The sequence below is a fragment of the Phialemonium atrogriseum genome (assembly GCF_030411735.1).
Source record: "Phialemonium atrogriseum strain 8032-3 unplaced genomic scaffold QBC33scaffold_5, whole genome shotgun sequence".
Classification (NCBI taxonomy): Eukaryota; Fungi; Ascomycota; class Sordariomycetes; order Cephalothecales; family Cephalothecaceae; genus Phialemonium; species Phialemonium atrogriseum.
Genome location: NW_026848142.1, coordinates 1,155,811 through 1,175,377, shown reverse-complemented (window position 1 = coordinate 1,175,377; position 19,567 = coordinate 1,155,811). Strand labels below are relative to the sequence as shown.

The 19,567-nt window shown below is 53.6% G+C and overlaps 10 protein-coding genes across 10 annotated transcripts; 7 read left to right on the top strand and 3 right to left on the bottom strand.

Annotated features, from left to right (window-relative positions):
• Positions 1 to 122: 122 nt before the first annotated feature.
• QBC33DRAFT_487208 (HET-domain-containing protein) lies at positions 123 to 2,192 on the top strand (the record flags this gene model as incomplete). Its single annotated transcript, XM_060425423.1, has 1 exon — positions 123 to 2,192. Exon 1 carries the CDS (start codon positions 252 to 254, stop codon positions 2,190 to 2,192), a length of 1,941 nt encoding a protein of 646 aa, XP_060286403.1. The 5' UTR covers positions 123 to 251.
• An 855-nt stretch (positions 2,193 to 3,047) lies between these two features.
• Positions 3,048 to 3,998, top strand: QBC33DRAFT_576591 (Isochorismatase-like protein; the record flags this gene model as incomplete). Its single annotated transcript, XM_060430921.1, has 1 exon — positions 3,048 to 3,998. One exon carries the CDS (start codon positions 3,048 to 3,050, stop codon positions 3,996 to 3,998), a length of 951 nt encoding a protein of 316 aa, XP_060286402.1.
• A 9-nt stretch (positions 3,999 to 4,007) lies between these two features.
• On the bottom strand, positions 4,008 to 8,143 carry QBC33DRAFT_530334 (uncharacterized protein). The gene is made up of 8 exons (XM_060427225.1): positions 7,712 to 8,143; positions 7,336 to 7,627; positions 7,051 to 7,261; positions 6,433 to 6,984; positions 5,407 to 6,319; positions 4,803 to 5,297; positions 4,547 to 4,732; positions 4,008 to 4,449 (listed from the first exon to the last, which is right to left on the bottom strand). The coding sequence occupies exons 1-8, from the start codon at positions 7,726 to 7,728 to the stop codon at positions 4,116 to 4,118; spliced, it is 3,000 nt and encodes a 999-aa protein (XP_060286401.1). The 5' UTR covers positions 7,729 to 8,143; the 3' UTR covers positions 4,008 to 4,115.
• A 308-nt stretch (positions 8,144 to 8,451) lies between these two features.
• QBC33DRAFT_530329 (uncharacterized protein) lies at positions 8,452 to 9,634 on the bottom strand. The gene is made up of 4 exons (XM_060427224.1): positions 9,176 to 9,634; positions 8,928 to 9,100; positions 8,642 to 8,874; positions 8,452 to 8,562 (listed from the first exon to the last, which is right to left on the bottom strand). Exons 1-4 carry the CDS (start codon positions 9,548 to 9,550, stop codon positions 8,474 to 8,476), a joined length of 870 nt encoding a protein of 289 aa, XP_060286400.1. The 5' UTR covers positions 9,551 to 9,634; the 3' UTR covers positions 8,452 to 8,473.
• Positions 9,635 to 10,031: 397 nt separating this feature from the next.
• Positions 10,032 to 10,244, bottom strand: QBC33DRAFT_556607 (uncharacterized protein; the record flags this gene model as incomplete). Its single annotated transcript, XM_060429737.1, has 1 exon — positions 10,032 to 10,244. One exon carries the CDS (start codon positions 10,242 to 10,244, stop codon positions 10,032 to 10,034), a length of 213 nt encoding a protein of 70 aa, XP_060286399.1.
• Positions 10,245 to 11,575: 1,331 nt separating this feature from the next.
• QBC33DRAFT_530326 (uncharacterized protein) lies at positions 11,576 to 12,514 on the top strand. The gene is made up of 2 exons (XM_060427223.1): positions 11,576 to 11,782; positions 11,841 to 12,514. The coding sequence occupies exons 1-2, from the start codon at positions 11,622 to 11,624 to the stop codon at positions 12,349 to 12,351; spliced, it is 672 nt and encodes a 223-aa protein (XP_060286398.1). The 5' UTR covers positions 11,576 to 11,621; the 3' UTR covers positions 12,352 to 12,514.
• A 494-nt stretch (positions 12,515 to 13,008) lies between these two features.
• Positions 13,009 to 14,953, top strand: QBC33DRAFT_313535 (kinase-like domain-containing protein). The gene has a single exon (XM_060423519.1). It carries the CDS (start codon positions 13,211 to 13,213, stop codon positions 14,690 to 14,692), a length of 1,482 nt encoding a protein of 493 aa, XP_060286397.1. The 5' UTR covers positions 13,009 to 13,210; the 3' UTR covers positions 14,693 to 14,953.
• QBC33DRAFT_313530 (uncharacterized protein) lies at positions 14,814 to 15,941 on the top strand. Its single transcript, XM_060423518.1, has 3 exons — positions 14,814 to 15,086; positions 15,151 to 15,507; positions 15,569 to 15,941. The coding sequence occupies exons 1-3, from the start codon at positions 14,934 to 14,936 to the stop codon at positions 15,896 to 15,898; spliced, it is 840 nt and encodes a 279-aa protein (XP_060286396.1). The 5' UTR covers positions 14,814 to 14,933; the 3' UTR covers positions 15,899 to 15,941.
• Positions 15,942 to 16,790: 849 nt separating this feature from the next.
• Positions 16,791 to 17,546, top strand: QBC33DRAFT_313579 (uncharacterized protein). Its single transcript, XM_060423521.1, has 2 exons — positions 16,791 to 17,159; positions 17,225 to 17,546. Exons 1-2 carry the CDS (start codon positions 16,973 to 16,975, stop codon positions 17,440 to 17,442), a joined length of 405 nt encoding a protein of 134 aa, XP_060286395.1. The 5' UTR covers positions 16,791 to 16,972; the 3' UTR covers positions 17,443 to 17,546.
• Positions 17,400 to 19,421, top strand: QBC33DRAFT_313551 (uncharacterized protein). The gene is made up of 4 exons (XM_060423520.1): positions 17,400 to 17,833; positions 17,891 to 18,156; positions 18,213 to 18,942; positions 19,085 to 19,421. Exons 1-4 carry the CDS (start codon positions 17,548 to 17,550, stop codon positions 19,324 to 19,326), a joined length of 1,524 nt encoding a protein of 507 aa, XP_060286394.1. The 5' UTR covers positions 17,400 to 17,547; the 3' UTR covers positions 19,327 to 19,421.
• The last annotated feature ends 146 nt before the right edge of the window (positions 19,422 to 19,567 follow it).

Sequence of the window (19,567 nt, the reverse complement as noted above, 5' to 3'; positions counted from 1 at the left end):
GGTTACTGCCATTGTCAAAGCGTGGGAAGTGTCAACGACTTCTGGGGGTTCCTCTGCGGGGTAATTGGATAATTATGCAGAAGAGAATTCTCCATTTCCTTGGCCAATTACACACTTATATTGTTGATACCCAAGGCGGACATGCCTCATTGGCGTGCCAAATTATTTCTCTCTTGAATGTTCATATCCGCATTCGCATTCGCCTTCGCCTTCGTAGGTGGGTGTGGCATCGTGTGTTTCTAATCAAAGCCATGCCTCAATCGAGTCTGGAATCGTTCCAACCGGATCTGCTCCTATGTCGGCTCTGTGACGCAGTTCCCACCGGCCTTGATCTCGACAACGGATATGACCACTATGAGAGCCTCGCAGAGCTGCAGAAATCAGCTTCCGGCGACAAATATTGCCGTTTGTGTCAGATGATGTGGGAGTCGATCGTCCAGGTCCACCAGAAGCAGCGGTTCCATCTGGGAACTCACCCTATCCTGTCCGAGACTTGGCCCGTCAGGCTCTACGGCCTGCCAAATCCTGCTGGGGAAGGAGCATGGCGTGGTTACGATGCTCTCGAACTTCGCTCTGGAGATAGAGCCAAGTGCGAAGACCGTACTTGGGTAACCGCGAAGACAAAGGCAAGAACCGAGTACCCGGTCGTGAGTCGCCTATACCTGCACAAGGGAGACTGGGTCTGTCCACTCCTGTACACAACTGTGTGTCTGGACGATAAGTCGCCCACTGGCTTCGGAATTGCCACGCGATGGCTGGAGTCTTGCACCAACCACCACATGCATCCCGATATCAAGCCGGGTTTTCCAGACCTCCCAACCCGAGTTATAGATGTCGACCCGACCTCGCCCATGATCAAATTGGCTGTCAAGGGCCAGCGCCTACACGAGAGAGCTCCGTATACTGCCCTAAGCTACTGTTGGGGGAAGTCGAAGGCCACTATCACGACGCCGGACAACCTGCATCGCCATACTCATGTTGGAATGGACTACCAATCGCTTCCCCGCGCAATACAAGACGCTATTACCGTTACGAGGAACCTCTCCATTCGCTATCTGTGGGTCGATGCCCTTTGCATTCTCCAAGGCTCGGTGCCGGACGCGGTTCGGGATTGGCTCACTGAGTCGTCCAAGATGAGCCAGATATACGGTGATGCAACACTGGCCATAATTGCTGCTGATTCCCAAGACTGTCAAGACGAGTTCCTACTGTCACGCCAACTGGTAGTATCCGAGGCGCGACAAAGCCGTGACGGCATCCCCGGCCGTAACGTTCTCTCGGCGTACCGAGCGGGAATGGTTCCCGGCTACGTGAATCGAAAAGCCAACACCTGGTCCACTCGCGCCTGGACTCTGCAGGAAGTCGCTCTATCCCACCGGGCGCTCATATACACAAACGAGCAGGTCTACTGGAAATGCGGCGCTCACGGGCTCGTCAGCTCAGACGGACACTTGTCTGTGCTGCCCCGGATAGACGCCCTGCAGGAAGCCCACCTCAGGAACGACTGGACTCGCGTCGTCATAGAGTACTCGCGACGGTTCATGACCAATCCTGCCGACAAGCTGCCGGCCCTGTCGGGGTTGGCACGCCTTCACTGCGACGCAAACGGGCTCGCATATGCTGCCGGCCTCTGTCGCGAGAACATCAAGACGGAACTGCTATGGAGAACCGAACACTCGGAGAAGCTGTCGCCGAAGCGGCCGTCCGTCTGGCGGGCGCCGTCCTGGAGCTGGGCTTCGATCGACGGCCCAATCGACTATGACATGTCCGACATGCATGCCGGCACTCAGGGTGGTGGCGACGGCGACATGCAGGTTAACCAGATTCACCTGGAGTACTTGAACAGCCATGATTCATACGGTCGGGTCACCAGTGGCTGGCTCTCCCTGCGAGGGAGGCTGCGATCGGCTACTTCGCTAGTACTCGACCAATATCACAGTGCTGGAGATGTCTACGATGGGAAGAAGATGCTCGGGAGAGCATATGCGGACGAAAAGCGACAATGGCCGGAATTCGAAGAGGTAGAAGGTCCTTTGTGGTTACTGTTAGTGACGGGGGCAACTGGTCTTCTGCTAGAGCCCCATGCTGGTGCCCCTGCACAGGAGTTCAAGCGGATCGGGGCATTCTTCTTGAGTCGTTTTGGGAGAAACGAGGTGCCAACGTGGGACGTTATGGACATTAAACTTTTATAGAGCTAGGATTGGATCCCGCAACCGCGACCCATGGCGAGAGAAGCTCGGCATGTGATGCCTTCTGGCCGTTACTGCCTCTCCTTGCTCATCTTCCCTGGAACTGTGTGTTCCCTTGCCTGCGTCCCATGTGCGGGAACTTCCTCATCATCTCCGGCAGCTATTGTTCACGCTGTCGTGGTCAGATGATATAAGCGCGGTTCGTGTCCATTTTTATCTATAAATCCAGTCCCATGCCGTTGCTAGAGCTGTCTGCCAATCTCCACATTAGAACCAACGAGGATGATCTTTCTTCATGGTGCAATACAGGGAGTGGGATCCAAAAAAGAGCCCAGCCTCATTACCTTCCACAAGCTCCAACCAAGCGTGAGGAAATTTAATGGCCATCGTTGAAGCCACCGTGAGGCTACACTGTGTCAACTTGTCTTGGATTGGTACTGCTGCGTACAGGAGTAGCAAGGGTCAGCACGGTGGCGCGGGGGACTCTGCATGTCAGCCCAACACAGGCATGTATCGTCCCATCCATAATGACGCTGCTCTCTTCTTCTTTCACGCATAACGCACTACATGAAATATGCATCTATCGAGTGGCCGATATGTAAGAAGGCTGCGCCAGCCGCTTGCTGGTAGTGATGCCGTCTCATCCATCTTTCTTCCCAATTGTTCGGGGAGCCGCAGAAGTATTTACGACGGCGGCCCAAAAACTCAAAGCTCATGCTTCGATCCTTCCTCAAAACTCGAAGGGTAAGCAACGGCTTCCCTTCCCACCTCCCATCTTGATCGAGAGAACCCTCGTTCTAACCCATCCTCACGTCCCAGCTCTCAAAAGTCACCGACATCCTCCACCGGCCATCCGTCATGTCTGTCGCGCTGCCATCCATCGTCAGCAACGCCACCGCGACAACCGCAGTGGTTGGCAACGCCGGCTCCAACTTCTGGCTCTTCAACCCCTCGGCGGGCTGGGACCTCACGCACCAGCCTCCGCCCGAGTGGCCGCCGGCAACCCCACAGCCGCCGGCCCGGCGCCTCACGCTGACGACGACGACGGCGCCCGTCACCGTCGACCCGGACAAGACGGCGCTGATCGTCATCGACATGCAGAACTTCTTCCTGTCGCCCGCCATGGGCCGCGCGCGCGGGCCCGGCCACGCCGCCGAGGAGACCCTCCTCTCCACCGGCCTGCCCGCCGCGCGCGAGGCCGGCATCCGCGTCGTCCACGTCACGTGGGGCATCACCGACGAGGAGCTGGCCGTGCTGCCGCCCGTCATCTTCCGCATCTTCGGGTACAAGGAGACGCCGGCGGAGGGCGAGGACGACCGTTTCACGGAGAAGAAGGGCGCCAAGGATGTGGGGCGCGACCTCGGGACCGTCAAGTTCCCCGACGGGACGGCCGTTGCGGCGGGCCGCACGCTGATGCGCGACCAGTGGAACACGGCCCTGTACGGCGGGCTTCAGAAAAGTTTCGACGATTCCCAGGGCACGGCCATGCCCCAGGTTCGGTTTCATAAAAACAGGCTATCCGGCTTCTGGGGCGGCTCGAATGACCTGATCGAATACCTCAAGGAGCAAAAGATCACGACGTTGCTCTTCGCCGGGGTGAACACGGACCAGTGCGTCCTGGCCTCGATACAAGATGCGTGCAACTTGGGCTTCGATACCATCCTGCTCAAGGACGGGTGCGGGACCGGTAGTCCGGACTACACGAGGCAGATGGTCGAGTTCAACGCCCGGAAGTCGTGGGGGTTCGTGTCGTCGTGCAAGGAGCTGGCTGATGGTGTCAAGGCTACGAGACAGACTGCGTCGTTGTAAGGGCCGAGAGAAATTGACATCATGTATTAGTCAAGAAGAACTACGGCGTCAAGATGTAGCTTGCCGAATCATTCACAAATCCTCGCAGCTAGTGGCGAAAAGATAGGTACAATACCATCATCGCCAGAGGACATAAACGAGCCCATCGTACGTCTCTTCAGAGTCCTCTCCCGACCACTCCGGAGCGGTTGGAACCTCCGTCCAGCTCTCGGTGGCCACTGTCTTAGGGGTTACAATCGACCACTCCGACTCGTTCGATTTGCTGCTCTGGATGCTCAGTTTTCTGCCCATCCTGACTCGCAGGGCTTCCACGGCCTTCTCCGTCGCCTCCACCTCCGTGCCGGGATTCTTGGCCAGGACCTGAGACAGCTTGTGCAGGACGCGCGCGTAATCTCCCGGCATAGCCTCCTCGTTTAATTTGGCCACAATTAGGGCATCGCGTAAGTGTTTTCTGAGGCAGGATTTGACGTTAGTCAGTCCTTTTTTTTTTTTTTTTTTTTTTTTTTTCCAATTGCGAGGAGGATTTTCTTGGCGACAGTTCAACTCACACGGCATTTTCGATGTCTCCAACATCGTCACACACGCAGCCTAGCTTGTACATGCACGCACCGTTGAACTGGTGGGTCTCTAGCTGGCCGCCGGATACCCATATGCTCCGTGCCTTCTCGTAGCCTTCCTTCGCGGCTGTGTGCTTGTTCCTGCGTCTCTCGATGTTGGCTAGGGCGAACAGCGTGCTGGGTGTGAAGTGACCAGCCGTCAGTGATCGAGCCCGTGTTTTAGTATGGAGAAATGGACACCACCTACTATGCCAACATGCCCCAGTTCTTTGATCCCTCGAATTCCTTCTTGGCCAGCTGGAGGCGCTGGTCCGCCTCGTCGAACTGGCCAAGGAGAGCATGACACCGTCCAATATTTTGGTGGATTACTGCGGTCGACTTGACGTCGTCTACGTCATTGGCGACCTTCCTCCTCGTTTCCTCGGCCTTGAGCTGCCATTTGAGCCCATCCTCGAACTTTCCGGCAGACGACAGGACGTTGCCCATGGCCACTTCGATCCAGCTGAGTTTTGCCCAGTCTTGTTCCTTCATCTCGCACCGGAACTTGTAGCACTCTTCAATCTTGGGAAGACTCAGGTCGAAAAAGCCCCTGTGCGCATGGAGCAGGCCGGTGTTGCTAAGGATGGAACACCGGACTGGCACGCCCTGTTGCTTCTCCGCCTCGGTGAGTAGATTGAATGCCCGCCCTGCGACGGATAAAACGTCTTCGAGCTCGGCGTAGTTGGCCGTTTCGAGGAGAAAACTGCACAGACAGAAAACCAGGTCAGCGATTAGATAAACAATTTTTCGGTGTCGGTTTCAGGAGGAGGGTTTCTAATTCTTGGACGAAAGGAACTGGTGGCTAAACCTACCGTGCTGCATTTGTGAACAGCCAACAGAAGCGCACAGTCGGTTTGACATACTCCTCTTCATTACCTCCCTCTCGCTCTTTTTCCTCTCGCTCCGCATTGAAATGGTTCTTCAGCGAAATGATTTGCTGGATGTACATCTGGCAGTTCTTCCATTTGTCGTAAAACTGACCCTGGAAGGTGCCAAACCCGTCGAACAGGAGCTTGACGGTGTTGTCGAAGGCTTCCTGGCGTCGGGTACTGTCCAAGTAGTATCGAAACTGCGTCTGCACAAGGCGATGGAGCGAGAAGGCCCTGCTTGTCCCGTCCTTCTTGACTAGCGCCAGGGTGATTAGGTCCTCGACAATGCCGGACAAGGCAAACGCGCTGCCAGAGCAGCATTTCAGGCACGCTGGTAGGGACTTCTCCTTGGCTTGCGTAAATATGACCTCTGGGATGGAGTCTGGGTTAATGTAGGCCAAAATTCCAAGAATAGTCGAACTGGGCTCGCGGAGAGAGGCGAACGCCACTTTCCAGATGGCCCAAAGTGAACCGAGACGATCCAGCTTATGGACTGCACGCTTATTTCTCTCGTACTCGACAAGAAACTCGTGTATGGACCAGCTATTGGTGTTGACCAAGCCGCCGACGAACGAAAGGGCCAAAGCATGGCCGTCCAACTGCTGGGAGAGCTCCAGTGCATACCGAGCCTCATTGGCGTCTTGGATAACATCGGCTCGTACAAGCTCCAGCAACAACTGCTGGCCAGAAGTAGGGTCGAATGGTGGAACTTCAATTCCCTTATCTGCCGGAGCGAACTGCAGATTTCTGTTCCGCGAGGTAATCAGGATCCTGCCTGTTGTAAAGCTAGGCGGCCAGTACTTGAGGAGTAGGTCTTTACTTTCCGCATTGTCGAATATCAGGAGCCATGGATCTTCTGGTAAGGTATCAGAGGCTATCCAATGGGGAAAATCGGGGTGAGACGCGAGAGAGAGAGAGAGAGAGAGAGAGAGAGAGAGAGAGAGAAAGGGCCAAGGGGGATATACTTACTAGTCTCCTGAAACCATCTGAACAGGATGATGCGGTTCATCTCGTCCTTGTCTATGGCGGCCCGTGGCAGATCAAGCATGACAGCAGCATCTGTGATACTCTGTGCCAGTGATCCCTTGCTTTCGGCTATGAGAAACAAGATGTGATGATCTGTCTTGTGTCGGGCGTATTTCATGGCCACATAGCTCTTCCCCACACCGCCTATGCCGTGTAGCAGAAGGGAAGTTACCTTTGGCTGCCCCGACGTCGGATAAAACGCCTCGTCAATCTTGTCAATGATTCCGTCTCGGTCAAAAAAGAAGTCATTTCCGGCCCTGGGAATCATGATGCAACGTTTCTTGGGCTCTTCGCTGACCGCTTCCGACGGCGGCGCCAGGAGTGCCTCTTGGCTCCGGAGATCCTCGGCCCTGGTTCTCTTGGTGGCGAAGAGAGCCAGTTTTTCGATTCTCTGAAATATCTCGGTCATGCTGGCTTGTGACAGATTATAGGCTTTTGTGATGGTCCCATTCCAGCTGTTACCGTGAGCCTTATCCCAGGTGGTTGCGGACGGATCTGGATCAGCATTACATCAGTCTTCAGCACGTAGATCGTTTATTACATCTCGAAGACTTGACGCACCCGACGTTCCCTCATGCCGGAAAAAGCGGATAACCGTGCTGAAGAAACCAGCCAGTTCAATCTGGATGTCCAGCGCAGCTTCATTCATCTGCTTAGGCTTTACATCCTCACCCTTGCTGTACTCGTTGAACAGGTCAATCTTCTGGCCGATCCGCTTTATCATGACGGCTATCTGCCTGAATGCCTCAGGATAAGGCATTTCGGAGGCGAGCTAGGCATGACGGTCAGTGATTAGAGTTAAGTTACGTTGTCAAGATCGCCCGCTCATGGGTCCCCGGCACGAACCTTTGTGACGAGGAGGAACATAGCCCACACTGGCGATGTGTCGAAACGCGGGCCCAAGTTTTCGGCAAAAAAGTCACTGACAGCTTCAAAGTGGACGAGATACGGCAGGATGATAAACGATGCTTCCCTCACATGAGGCGAACTTTTGTCGTCGCGAGCGAGCGAGTTCAGAAACTTGCGCACGTCCTGTGCGTGTGTTTCAGTCTCGGATATTTCCTTGATGTCATATGGTTCATGACCCTCAAGGCATCTTGCTAGAGTGCTCTGCCATTGAGGCAGGTGGTTCTCGGATCTAGAAACGGCCCATCAGTATGGCCACCCTTGCCCCCTGAGGCTGGCTGACACTCAGCGTCTGGATTGCGGGCAAGACACATACGCTTCGACGGACTCCATCCCATCCGACCTGAGTCCTGAAAAGTAAGGCTGCGAGCTAATGTGTCTTCAGGGCTGGGGAAAACCGCAGGGCGTGACTTATTCTTCGACTCTTATTAGCGCGCCGAGCCTTGCTCCTAACTCTCGGCACGCCTACTGTTGCAGGTGAACTTGGATGGATACCTCGGCCTCGACGGTGCGGCTTTGCGAGCCGTTCCTTCCATATGCTAATAGCGGTATGGATACTCCTGCCTCTTCCGTTGACCGAATGGCGGGCTAGCTGACCTTGAACATGGTCATGCGCAGCGGATTTCCGGATTTCCGGTTGTTTGTAGTGATGGACAACCAATGCAAGTGATGGACAAATGTGACATGTCAAAAGTGCGGTTTGGGCCGGGGATTCCTTCCAACCATCTCCCATTTGACGAGACTTACGATCGGTCAGCATTAATAATAATCGATGGCTGGCCTGCGGTGAAAACTAACCGGTGTGTCACAAGTGTTGAAGTCTTAATGCCCAAATCCACGTTAATTACATGTTTGAACACCCCGTTAACTAACCTGGCTACAAACATTCCCGAATACGTATTATGTGCTTAGCAGATACCCACCTCGGCTTGACCAAGCTAGGCTCCCGTGTCATCATCCCATTCAGTTTCAATCTCAGGATTGAGATTCCAAGTCGTCGTTGCTCTGTTCAGGCTACTCTGCTCAGGCTGCTCTGCTCAGGCTGCTCAGGCTGCTCAGGCTGCTCAGGCTGCTCAGGCTAGTTCCTGAATGCAGCCACCCTCACTTCGACACTCTCTCGAGGCGGCCCAGTTGCGGATGGGTTGTTGAAGGCGACATGGAAGCAGCCTGCAGCCTTTGGTCAGCTCCATCTCGGCCCAACCAATCTGTAGAGGCCCAAACATGGAAGTGTGTGGGGATGACTCACGGGAGCGCTGCCCTTCTGAGTCTGTATTCCGAAAGACGATGAGATCGTCCTCTTCCATCCCGCTAAGGTAGTACCACTGCTGCTCTTCATTATAATGCAGCAGCCAGTTCTCGCCCGTGCGCAGCAGGTGTACGGCATCGTTGGTCGTCGTATCATTGTCCCAATCCACGGAGCTGTAATCGCAGACAGCGAGCGGCCAGTCATTGTTGGGCCCGCTAAGAACTTTCCAAATGCTGTGATGGTTCAGCAGGAAGTTCAGGAGGGCCACGGTCCCAAACCACTCAACTTGAGAAGATCAAAGTCCCGGCCAGTATAGAGCTCCTTTCTGTTGGGAAACACGTCGTCCATGCGCATCAAAGCCCCATTTACGGAGAAGTCGGTGTGAGGCATGGTTGCGGGCTGGGCAAATTCGACCTTCTTGCCGTGGCCGTGAGGGAACTCAACGGACCTCTTGCGGATCTGCATGGAACGAGTGGCTGGTGTCAGTCTGCAACGCTTGTTCGGTGAACTGGCGACATGCGAACCCGTCCGTACCTGAAAGTCCATGAGCCTTATCTCGACGTAGCCGGGGAATTTCTTCTGAAGGGTCGTCAAAACGTCCGCAATGTACTTTTCCATGGCAGGAGTCATGGTGATGGACGCCTCCTCGGCCTTCAGGGAGACCCCGGCCTTGATGAAACACGCGCCATTGCGCTCCAAGTCCAACTCGTGCGGTGATCCACGCACATCATGGACCCGGACCGGGTGGATGTCAAAGATGTGGTTCGTGATTTTGGCACCTTCGATATTGTCGACCGGAAAGTCTGCTCCGTATGGCTTCTCGACTTTGTAGAGGTCTTCTTTTGACAAAAAGGGAATGAATGTCTCAATATCTTGCGGCTCTGGTCCTAGAACCGTGGTGTCTGCCATGGTCGTATTTGTCTGCACTATCTCAACCACGATAGCAGTCGGGGTGTGAGAGCATTGGTCGCAGGCCGCTGTGTCAATATCGGCTCTGAAAGCTAATAAGGTGTGTATGGTGTATTCTGATATGCAGAAGTCCGAGCTTTGGATGCCCGTTTACTTTCAACTGCGGGAGCCGCAACCTGTTTAACGAGTGTCTCCGTGGCCTGATTCCTTCTGGGGTGCCTTGAATTGTTTGCATGTACCTGGTACACATACTCATGCACAACCGGCCAGACAAGTTTGACTGATAGACTTGAGCTAATTTCCGCAACTGTGACTCGTACTAATAACCTGCCTCAGCCATGCCCCCCACCCCATCCCTTCTCGCAACGTAAGAAGTCGGGCGAGGTGGTGCTGCAGGGGAGCCAATCAGGTCGCAAACCTATCCACCCAATCTTCTCCCACCGCCGCATAGTCGCGGTCTACCCAGTCCACAAGCACGTCCCTACGTGGACCGCTTGTTGACAACCTCAGCTGTCGCTGCGGCCGCGGTTGAGCCAGCCGTGTAGACGGCAAAGTCGAGGTGGTCGGTCCCATTGTTTCCGTTTCCAGCGAGGAAAACAGGCAGCACTGCCATGGCGAAGTCGGTCGCTGCCTTGTCGATGGGCTTATACCACTTCTTCCATGGCTGTTCGCGCGTCTCTTTGGGGGAGTCCATTGCGGTGGCAGCAACACGGTTGCCTTGTGCCAGGAGGCGTCAGAATGCCCAACAGTTCGCCAGATTCTTGAGACTTACACTAGATGCTGGACGTATCGCAAAATACGGCTTGGCTCGGGGTGCAGTGGACTTCGTTGTTGTTGAATTATTTTTGCTAGGATTCTAGTCGGTGTCAGGTTTATCCAGACTTACGGGTGAACGTTTGAAGCAGCTCGACGAGGCGAGGGGGTGATGGATCATTTTATACTGAGCCAGGCACACCTTCGCCCTTTGTATGTACACCCGTGCGCCTCAGGAGTAGTGGAAACCTAGGCTACTAGCGGTCCAACCCCTGCCGCTGTATTTTAGGTACAGTACCTATAAATATCTAACGTAGCGAGTTGGGCCCCCATACCTCCCTCCTGATATTGATCTCAAGCGGCTCTTGCGTCACTTAACAACTCACTTGCAGATAGAGGCACAAGGCCACCAATATTATCGTCACACTCGAGCTCCGTTCCTGCTGGTCTCTAGAGTTCTATTTGAGCTATCAAACCATGAGGGTGAGTCTTCGTCTTTGGTTTGCCCCCCTCCCCCCACCCTTGTTCTGATAATACGTCCTCTCCTGGATTGGATAGCACAGTCAGCTAAAGTATCTGAATTCGTCTATCTCAACAGGTCCTTTTCGGGCCATTAGCTGCATTCTGGCCGAGAGCAGGGTCATCGGCCAAGACTAATGTTGACCTCGAGATGCAAGAACCACTAGCCGATGTCGAGGATCATCCAACACAGCGCCTCTGCAACGCCATTTTTGGATCCGATACCTGTCAATTAAGCCAATGGCCGGGACTTCTCACTTATGAGAAGTACCTAGAGGCCTCGGCAGCAGCGATTGGGCCTGTTTGGATCGAGCCGGCCATCACATATGTGGCGAAGCTTGAGAGACCCTTGGTGTTGCGAGACTATCTTGAATTCGTCGTAGTCATTGCCGAAATTATCCAGCAACAGGCGAGTGACTCGCCAAGCATCCACCAGATATCGGAGACATGGCTTCGTCAAGGCTACGGCAAGGAGATGAGCCAGTTCGACAAGAAGGGCCAAGACAACTGCAGACGAGCGGTCTTCTGTGTGCTCACCTGGATATTCCTCTTAGTGGATGCGTCTCCAAGTCCCAAGACCGACGCCTTCGAAGTCGTATACCCTGGCGGTCTCATGAACTCACCCGCCTCACAAGGCATAGAAGCCACGGCAAGACGACCCATCTGCTCCCTTCTTCGCGGGTTCTGTCAGTCTCATCTCTCCCCAACGCTACATGCTCGACATCCGTATTCTCGCCAGGATCCGGTGGAAGACTCGATTTCGTCAGATCTCATCTCCGTCTCTTGCGTTAATTATGCAATGCTTCGTGGCTTTGGCAATGTCACAATTGAGTGGACGAACACAATCACGCACCATCTTCTCTTTGTCCCAACGACGAGGAAGCTCTATCTATTTCGTCTGCCAACAATCTGTGCGGTGGGCTGTCTTTCGGATGAAGGCAAGAGTCCCATTCTCGATCAGTGAGACTTCCCCTCAAAACCATGTGCCTCAAGTGCGGCTAACTAAACCCCGTCACAGGGTCATGCGCGATTATTTTGAGCCACTGGAGACGGCGACTAATATCTGGCCACGCTTCAAGCAAGAGATCATCCTCTCTTACAGGATCCTCTTCGGGCAGGACAAGGCGTCCCGGAAGCTCTATCTCAAGGATGTGAAACCCACCCTCGGGGACAACTCGGACCCGCTCATGGACATTTTATCCACCAAAACAACAGGCAGCGCTCAGATCCAAAACCTCCCGGGCGAGCTGTGGCCACGAGCCTGCAGGAACCGCGAGGATAAGTTGAGAAAGCAAGGTGAATACAGCATCTCGGACGACCTTCCCATGCTCGGACCCCGACTCCTGGTTCTTCAGGAACTCAATCAGCGGCAGAGGCCGCGGACCCTGTGGACATTTTGGAGGGACACTAGAGACAAGCCGAAATGGTACACGTTTTGGCTGGTTCTCATCGCTGGAGCTATTGCGATAGTTTTGTCTCTTGCGCAACTTGGCGTGTCGGTTGCTCAATTAGTTGCAACTCCTTCTTGATCTTATCAATTCGTAGCTATTCAAGATATGAATAGGTTGGCAATAGCATCTACATAGAGTTCTACAGGAAAGGATTAGCATCAACGATATAGAAAAGGGTCTTTTTTTTGAGAAGGAAAAAGGGGGCATCCCTGATAGATCGCAGTCTGAATTTCAATATCTTACATGGTTGGGTAACAGCTTTGAACTGCGGTACATGTAACTCTCTTTAGCAGAGGTTGAAATAGTTGAATCATGTTCCCAGGAGGCTACTACAGTGTTTCTGAAGGGCATACAGTGCTCCAAAGTACCCTTTGGACAAGCATGTACCACAGAATACTACCCTAGGGCATCTCGACAGCGACCTGCGCAGCCTGCTTCAAGACATGCAGCCAGTCCACCTCGTGTTTGAAGACCATTACCCCGCTCTCGCCCGATTACTATGGACGACAATAATCTGTTGGTTGGCGAATGCCGATAATTCCGAGAGCATGGGGGGGTCATGCAGATGATCAACACGGGCAAGATAAGGCTCGGTGACATATTGGCATCAGTATCTATGTATTTTCATGTACTATGTACAGTACAATACCCTCACATGGAATTACAAAGAATGCTGGATGCGAGACTTGAAGCCTTGCTTCAGCACAATGTCGTAACTTGCTACCCCTGCTCGACCAGGGAGGCTAAGACAAATGAATAATGAATGGGTGAGCCAGGGGATGAACACCAGGCCAAAACAGGCTCCTAGCTACAGCCTACAGCCTACAAGGCATGCTGCATACAACTCGATGCTTTAATCTCAGCCTCCAGGATCAACATTAACTTGATGATACAATCAGCGTGTCAATTAGCGGCCAGTAGCACCTCCTGACGCAAAATGGCCCAAAATATACCTTGGAGATGCATCAACGTCAGGGTCTGGAAGGACGAAAACAGCGTTGTTGCTCTACTGCAGCACCTTCAAGAGGCGTATCAACTGGTAGTATCCTTCGGCCTCGACGGAGAAGACGGAAACGGCAGAGAAGCGTCATTGAACAGACTACTCGCCGCTCATGTTGATGCTCTCGAGTCATTACCGGGGGCAGACTTGACAGGGCGAGCATTTCCAGTCTCCGTGTCTCTGAGCAGCAAGATATCGACAGCCGTTGCGGAGTACTGGCAAAAATCGAGCACTTTCCCGAAGGGTGTTTTTCCCGACACGGTTCTGTACTTCAGCGGCAAATCAGGCAATATTCGGGGTCTCCTCAAACGCGAACCGGAGAGTTATGACTCGTATATCTCACATTTCCAGACCATTCGCGAGATCATCAACGACGACGGCATACTGGGCCACGAGGGCAGGGGAAATCTCGCGGTCAAATGCACAGATGTGGTGCTACAAGACCCTCTCGACAGCCTCCGCGGGGCCTGCCACAAATCAGCAGTCCCTTGCCTGCAAAAAACCGACGTGGTTTTTAAGGGAGTCACCTTTGCCGACTACCTGGCCTTTCCAGACGACGTGTTCCGCTGCCGGATGGATTCTCTCCACCGAGAAATCTCTCTCTTGTGCAATACCATACCCCGGCATCCGAACATCATGCCTCCCCCGCTGCGGCTCGTCATCCACGCATCCCCCGAGGGCCTCGGCTCTGGCAAGGTGGTCGGCGTTCTTTACGAGTGGTACAAGAACGGCAGCGTCGCAGCCCTGATCGAGCGCAGCCTGGAGAACGGGTCGAGGATACCCCCGAGCTGGAAGGCGAAGTGGTGTTTCCAGTTGGCTGACGCTCTCTACCACGTCCACCACAAGGGCCGCTCGTGGCACCAGGACTTGAAACCGCCCAATATTCTCTTGGACGACCAGTGCAATGTTGTCATTATTGACTGGGAACAAGGGATCGGAGGGGCGAACACATTTATTTCGGCGCCTGAAGTTGACGGGTCCTTCGACCTTGAAGTAAAATCTAGCGGAAGCAGTGCAACTGATTCTTTGCCCGAACTGGTATACATTCCGTACCAAGGGCCGCCCAGAATTAATAACATCATTGGCATACCACAGTGGGATGTCTTCCCACAGTGGCACGAGCTCAGCCCTCGGGCCGTGGAAGCGGCAGACGTCTTCAGTCTGGGGTCGACCATGTTCCTGCTCTTGGAAGAGATTGGACTCGAACGTCAGCCTGGGCTGGGGGACTATAGCAGGACTCGGAGACTCTGGACTGACAAGTCGGCTGATATACCTCAGAAATGGAAGGACAATGTCACTGCTTGCACGAGGCAGGATGCAAACGACCGCTTGACTCTGACTGAAGTTCGGGCTTTTTGGGGGAACGAGTGGAGACGGCAAAGTATGGCAGTGTCAAATCGGGCCGGGGGACCCGCCTAAATCTAGGGAAGAGAAGGAGCCGGATCGGGACGAGGATTTGCCATTGGGTAAGACCCGGATCCTCCCACTTCCATTTTCAATTTTCCCGCTCTCCATGACCAGATCTTCTTCTTCACAATGTCAACGAACACCAAGGTCGCTCTTATCAATCTAACGCCAGATCATTTCTCGGCGTTGAACCGGGCGATGTGCACTATCCTCTCCAGCACTCTTGCCTCCGAGACATACGCCCAGATAGTGGATGGTCTTCCAACTTGTGACGTATACAAAGACTATTACGGCTGGTATCGAGTCGATTACGAGACGAACCTTGCGCCAAGTAAAGAGGCTGTTGAGATTGTTGCTGCCTACCGCCAAGATTTTCAATCTTGGCGCTATCCACGTCGATGGAAAGGTGCCCCTGCCATTTATCTCTTCCCTTCACTTGACACGTTAGAAGTCATGCTCATTGTAGTTAGATTGCACAGTTATACCAGAATGCATCGACAGACTCGAGGGAATTCCTCTTACGATTACTGCAAATGGCCGCAATTGTATGCCACGATATTGCGGGTTATCTGTACACCGAATACGATGGGGGTATTCGCAAATCACCTCCTGATTTCGATCCGCAGGTTCCAGTTCCCAAACCTCCTCCGGGGATCACCTTACCCCCGTTGCCCAAAATGCCACGGCGGCCAGCCGAGTTTTTCCATATGTTCTACATGGACTGGGAGCACTACCCCTGCGGTGCCGCTGACGTTGTAGGGTACTGGGCTGAGTACCGATTGTTTGGGGGTGTCGTCCTGTTTGATCGAGGCATGTCCAAGACTGAGGTATGTTGCTGCTAGTGCTCCTACTGTGCACTGGCTTGGATCTGCTAACACCCTTACCTAGTTCAAGGATGTCTACATTCAACCCATTGGCAGGCACCACATCTTCAAATTGTCAGAGACGCAGATCCAGAACTGCGTCTCAATCCTTTTGTCAGAGTCGACCCTAGACCAGGACACTTCAAAGGCCTTTCGATTTCGGGCGGAGAAATACACGGTTCGCATCGATCCGTACGAGCCCAGCATGTCACACGTCTCGCGGGACCAAGATTTCCCAAGAGAGGTTCCCGTGTTGGATCGACCGTCATGCGTGCGTCGTGCAGAGAATGATCCTTATTTGATGGACGCTATGAAAGCTTGGGCAGAGGGGAGTGGATCTGAGCATGGCAGGTAGTGAACAATTAATACAGATTTTACAGTGTCTTAGGCATACGTTGGCTTGGACAGAGAACAACAACACGGAGTCGCTTGGCTTGCTCTCAGTTTCCCCTCATCGTCATAATGGGGATTCCTCTGATCTTATGTCTTCTCATGTCCTTGCCTACCAGCTGGCAATCTCGAGAAAGAACGGTATTCAGTATCACATGCTTTTGTGCTCTTCGGCTGGGTGCCACTGCTTGCATGAGGCGTGATACAAACGACTGCTTGACTGTGGCTGAAGTTCGGGCACTTTGGGGGAATGAGTGGAGACGGCAAAGCATGGCTGCATCAGGTAGGGCCGGGGGACGGCACCAGCCTGATTCTCGGAAAGAGGAGGAGCCGAATCGGTATGGGGATTTTGTCGTTGTGTAAGATGCATCCTCTGGTATCCCCACTTCCACTAGACCCCGACCCTGAGGAAATGGCAATGGCAATGGCAATGGGAAGCACAGAGGCACAGAGGACCTAGCTAATGACGCGGTGAAGTGAAAATGGCGGTGGAAGCAGGAGCAAACCCCCTCTACTAATTCTTCCCAAAAGCCGCATCTCCTGCGCCAAATGTTGCGGTTGAAGCTGTATATCTTACCCTATTAGCTCCAGAATACCTATTTGTCGACCGAGCCTTGCCTTTGTTAACTTTGACCGAGGATTGCATCGAAGAAACTTCCAAGAGGGCCGCCGACCGGCATCCAAGCCTCACCTTTCTGCCTCAACCCACACAACAAACACGTCCGCAGTACCCTCCCGTCATTCACCAACGGCAAGGCACTTAGGTACGTACCTATCCATTTTAGTAGATACCTTAGGTACCTAGGTACCTAGGTAGGTTGGTTTCCACCTCCGGAATTTATTACCTCTCAAACCCTTCCTCGTTTTCCCCGTCTTTCCCAAGTGTCCGTCGGAATTTACCTACGATCTCCACACCAAAGGAGAACACTGGATAATTAGACGCACTTTTGGTGCTCGTCCCCGGCCCCTTTCTCCCTCCTAGGAGCCGCCACTACCGTTATTTGAGGTTCAACCAGGTCCAGCCCTATCAAGCCTCGAAATGGATGGGCTGTTAGCGATGGACTCGAGCAGCGACTCAGCTATCTCGTCTGATGAGAGCGATTATCTCGCCAACTCTGATGAAGCCAATGATGAGATTCGTCCGACAACACGTTCTCTCGGGTCGAACAGAGACTATGTCGGGAACTGGAAGCCTGCCGAGGCGTTTCGCGAGTTGTATCAAAATGGTAATTACGCCATTCCTTGGGATCGCATTCCCGCCTCTGACCGCTCCTAACGCTGGATTGAACAGGAAGGATGCTATTGTCGACTCGTTTGACCTCGACCCTCGCGACCCCCAGTCATTCGCGCCGAGCTGGAATGAAACCCCGAATGAGATACAGATTACGGTCCATCGGAAGACCGCCTCGGGTGACGGCCAATACTCAAAGGAGCTCCTCGGTTACATCCGCTTCGATAAGAAGGCTGGAAGTCTTGAGCTGGCAAACTTCAAAAATAGGTTCGAGATGAGTTATCTGGGTCTTGGCGGGACGACCAAGCGGGGGCACAACAAGTTCGCCGGCGTCCATGGGGAGGGCCTCAAGCTTGCGACTTTGGTGATGCACCGCAACAACCATGCCGTCCGTATCAGCGCCAGTCATTTTACGCGTCGTTGAATCGGCTCATTTAACCGCCACCAAGTATTCCTTGCTCAAATCAGAACCACTCTTCCGGGATCTAACCTCCCCGGTGGGTGAGGATATGGCAGCGGGCGACCGCATAGAGCTCCTCTTGCACTTCACCTTGCCCGAGTCCTTGGGGACACGGCATGACTCCGAGGTCATCAAAATTGACGATATTATCGAAGTGTGTCGTTTTCCTCGAAATTTTGAGGTGGTTCATTGTGTTCAACCTCCTCCAGGTAAGAGTGTACCTCAGCCGACAAACTTTGCTTCTCCCATCTGACCATACTTGACAGACGCAGTCGAGAGCCGCACGCCCTTTTGCCGCTTCGCTCATTCGGTCATTGATGAGGCGATAACCGTCATGCCCTTGGCATCCGAGCTCCTTCCACGTCGCGACCGCATAAGACAAGACAGCTTCGCTGAGGTGTCAGTGCTCTCTGTGGTTGATCTGACCCCTAATGTCCTCGGTCCGTTGGAAGGCTTCACTGATATCGCTGATATGGGTTATAGAGTCCTTGCCGGCGTGGGGTTCAAGGAGGATCGCCACAGCACATGGAGGGTCAGTTTGAGAAATCTCGACCAACCTTTTACTTTTTTACTAACCAATGGAACCAGGTGCGGTATCCCGAGTGCAAGATCTTTGATGAATCCCCCCAAGGCATATTTGGCGACTTTGCATCGGGCAAACTCGTGCCTCCCGGCCTTCCACCCCCTGGTAACCCGATGATTGCCCTGGTGGCCGGAGAAAACACAAACTTTAGGCTGAGCCAGGGAAACAAAGACATGCCCTCGGTTGACCTATTTCTCTCGCCGCTTGGTATCATGGACTCGGCTACGAGTTCGCATTTCAAGCCAGATTTCACGGCCCTGCAAATATCTCCAGCCGTGCTTCACAGCTCGACAATACGTCGGTTCTCCGAAAGCATCTTGAGATTACTTGAGCAGGGTCAGACAGTGCGCATCAGCCTGCAGTCGCTCCAAGCCCATGGAATCCCCCAGGATCGGAGCATCCTCGTCGTCGTCGGATCGCCGTTCCCGGGGTCGGCACATGTGTCAACCAAACGACATGATCCTCCTGCCATTGCTACAGGTGCTACCAGATCCCAATCGCCCGGAAAAATAGAGGCCTTCATTGGAGACTTGGCATTTGAGAATCCTCGCGCGACGGAGGGCGCAGGCGGAACGTTTGTGTGCTCCCAGGCAGATGGAGCCGGAATGCCGCCAAGATACATCTACAACCACGGCACCGGCCAACATGTCCCCGGGGAGGATGCCAAAGCTGTCGACATGGATGCAGACACCGTCGTCCTATCATACAACAGCTCCCAGTCTCTGATCCACCCAGGTAAGTCGAGAGAATGGGACCCCAGTTCTTACATTTTCCCCTTTCCAATCCCCGGAACCCTGAGAAGAGCAGAGATACCCCTGAAGCCACGTATCAAGCGCAAGTAAATACACCGAGCTATGCTGACCTAGGAATCTCCCAGTCCGACGAGACCTGCTCACAGTGCGCGAGCTTGCTCGGCTCCAGGGCTTCAAGGACGACTTCGTCTTCTACGGTTCCCCCGAGTCGCAGCGCAAGGACGTGCTCGCGGCGCAGCCGCCGGCCGTGGCGAAGGCGATTGCCAAGACCATCCTCGGGGTCGTCATGCTCTCGCGGAAGGTGGAACTCGGAGACGGTGGTGGGAATAGCAGGGCCAACAAGAGGCCGAGGGTGGAGACTGATTAGGACGAGACCTGATGGGTTAGTTGTAGTAATAATGTAAATAATTGTAGGAACTCGCTTGGTAAATTGAAACCACCAGGAAGTCAAGGAAAGCGTCCTACTCAACGTATCTGTAAGTGGAAAACCAAACAGATAATGGAATTGATTGATCAAATAATTACGGACACAAATTCTTAGAGCCCTGCTGCGGGTCTTGTCTGAGGACATCACTTGGGGGCGGCTTCTAAGCATACATTGTGGAAAT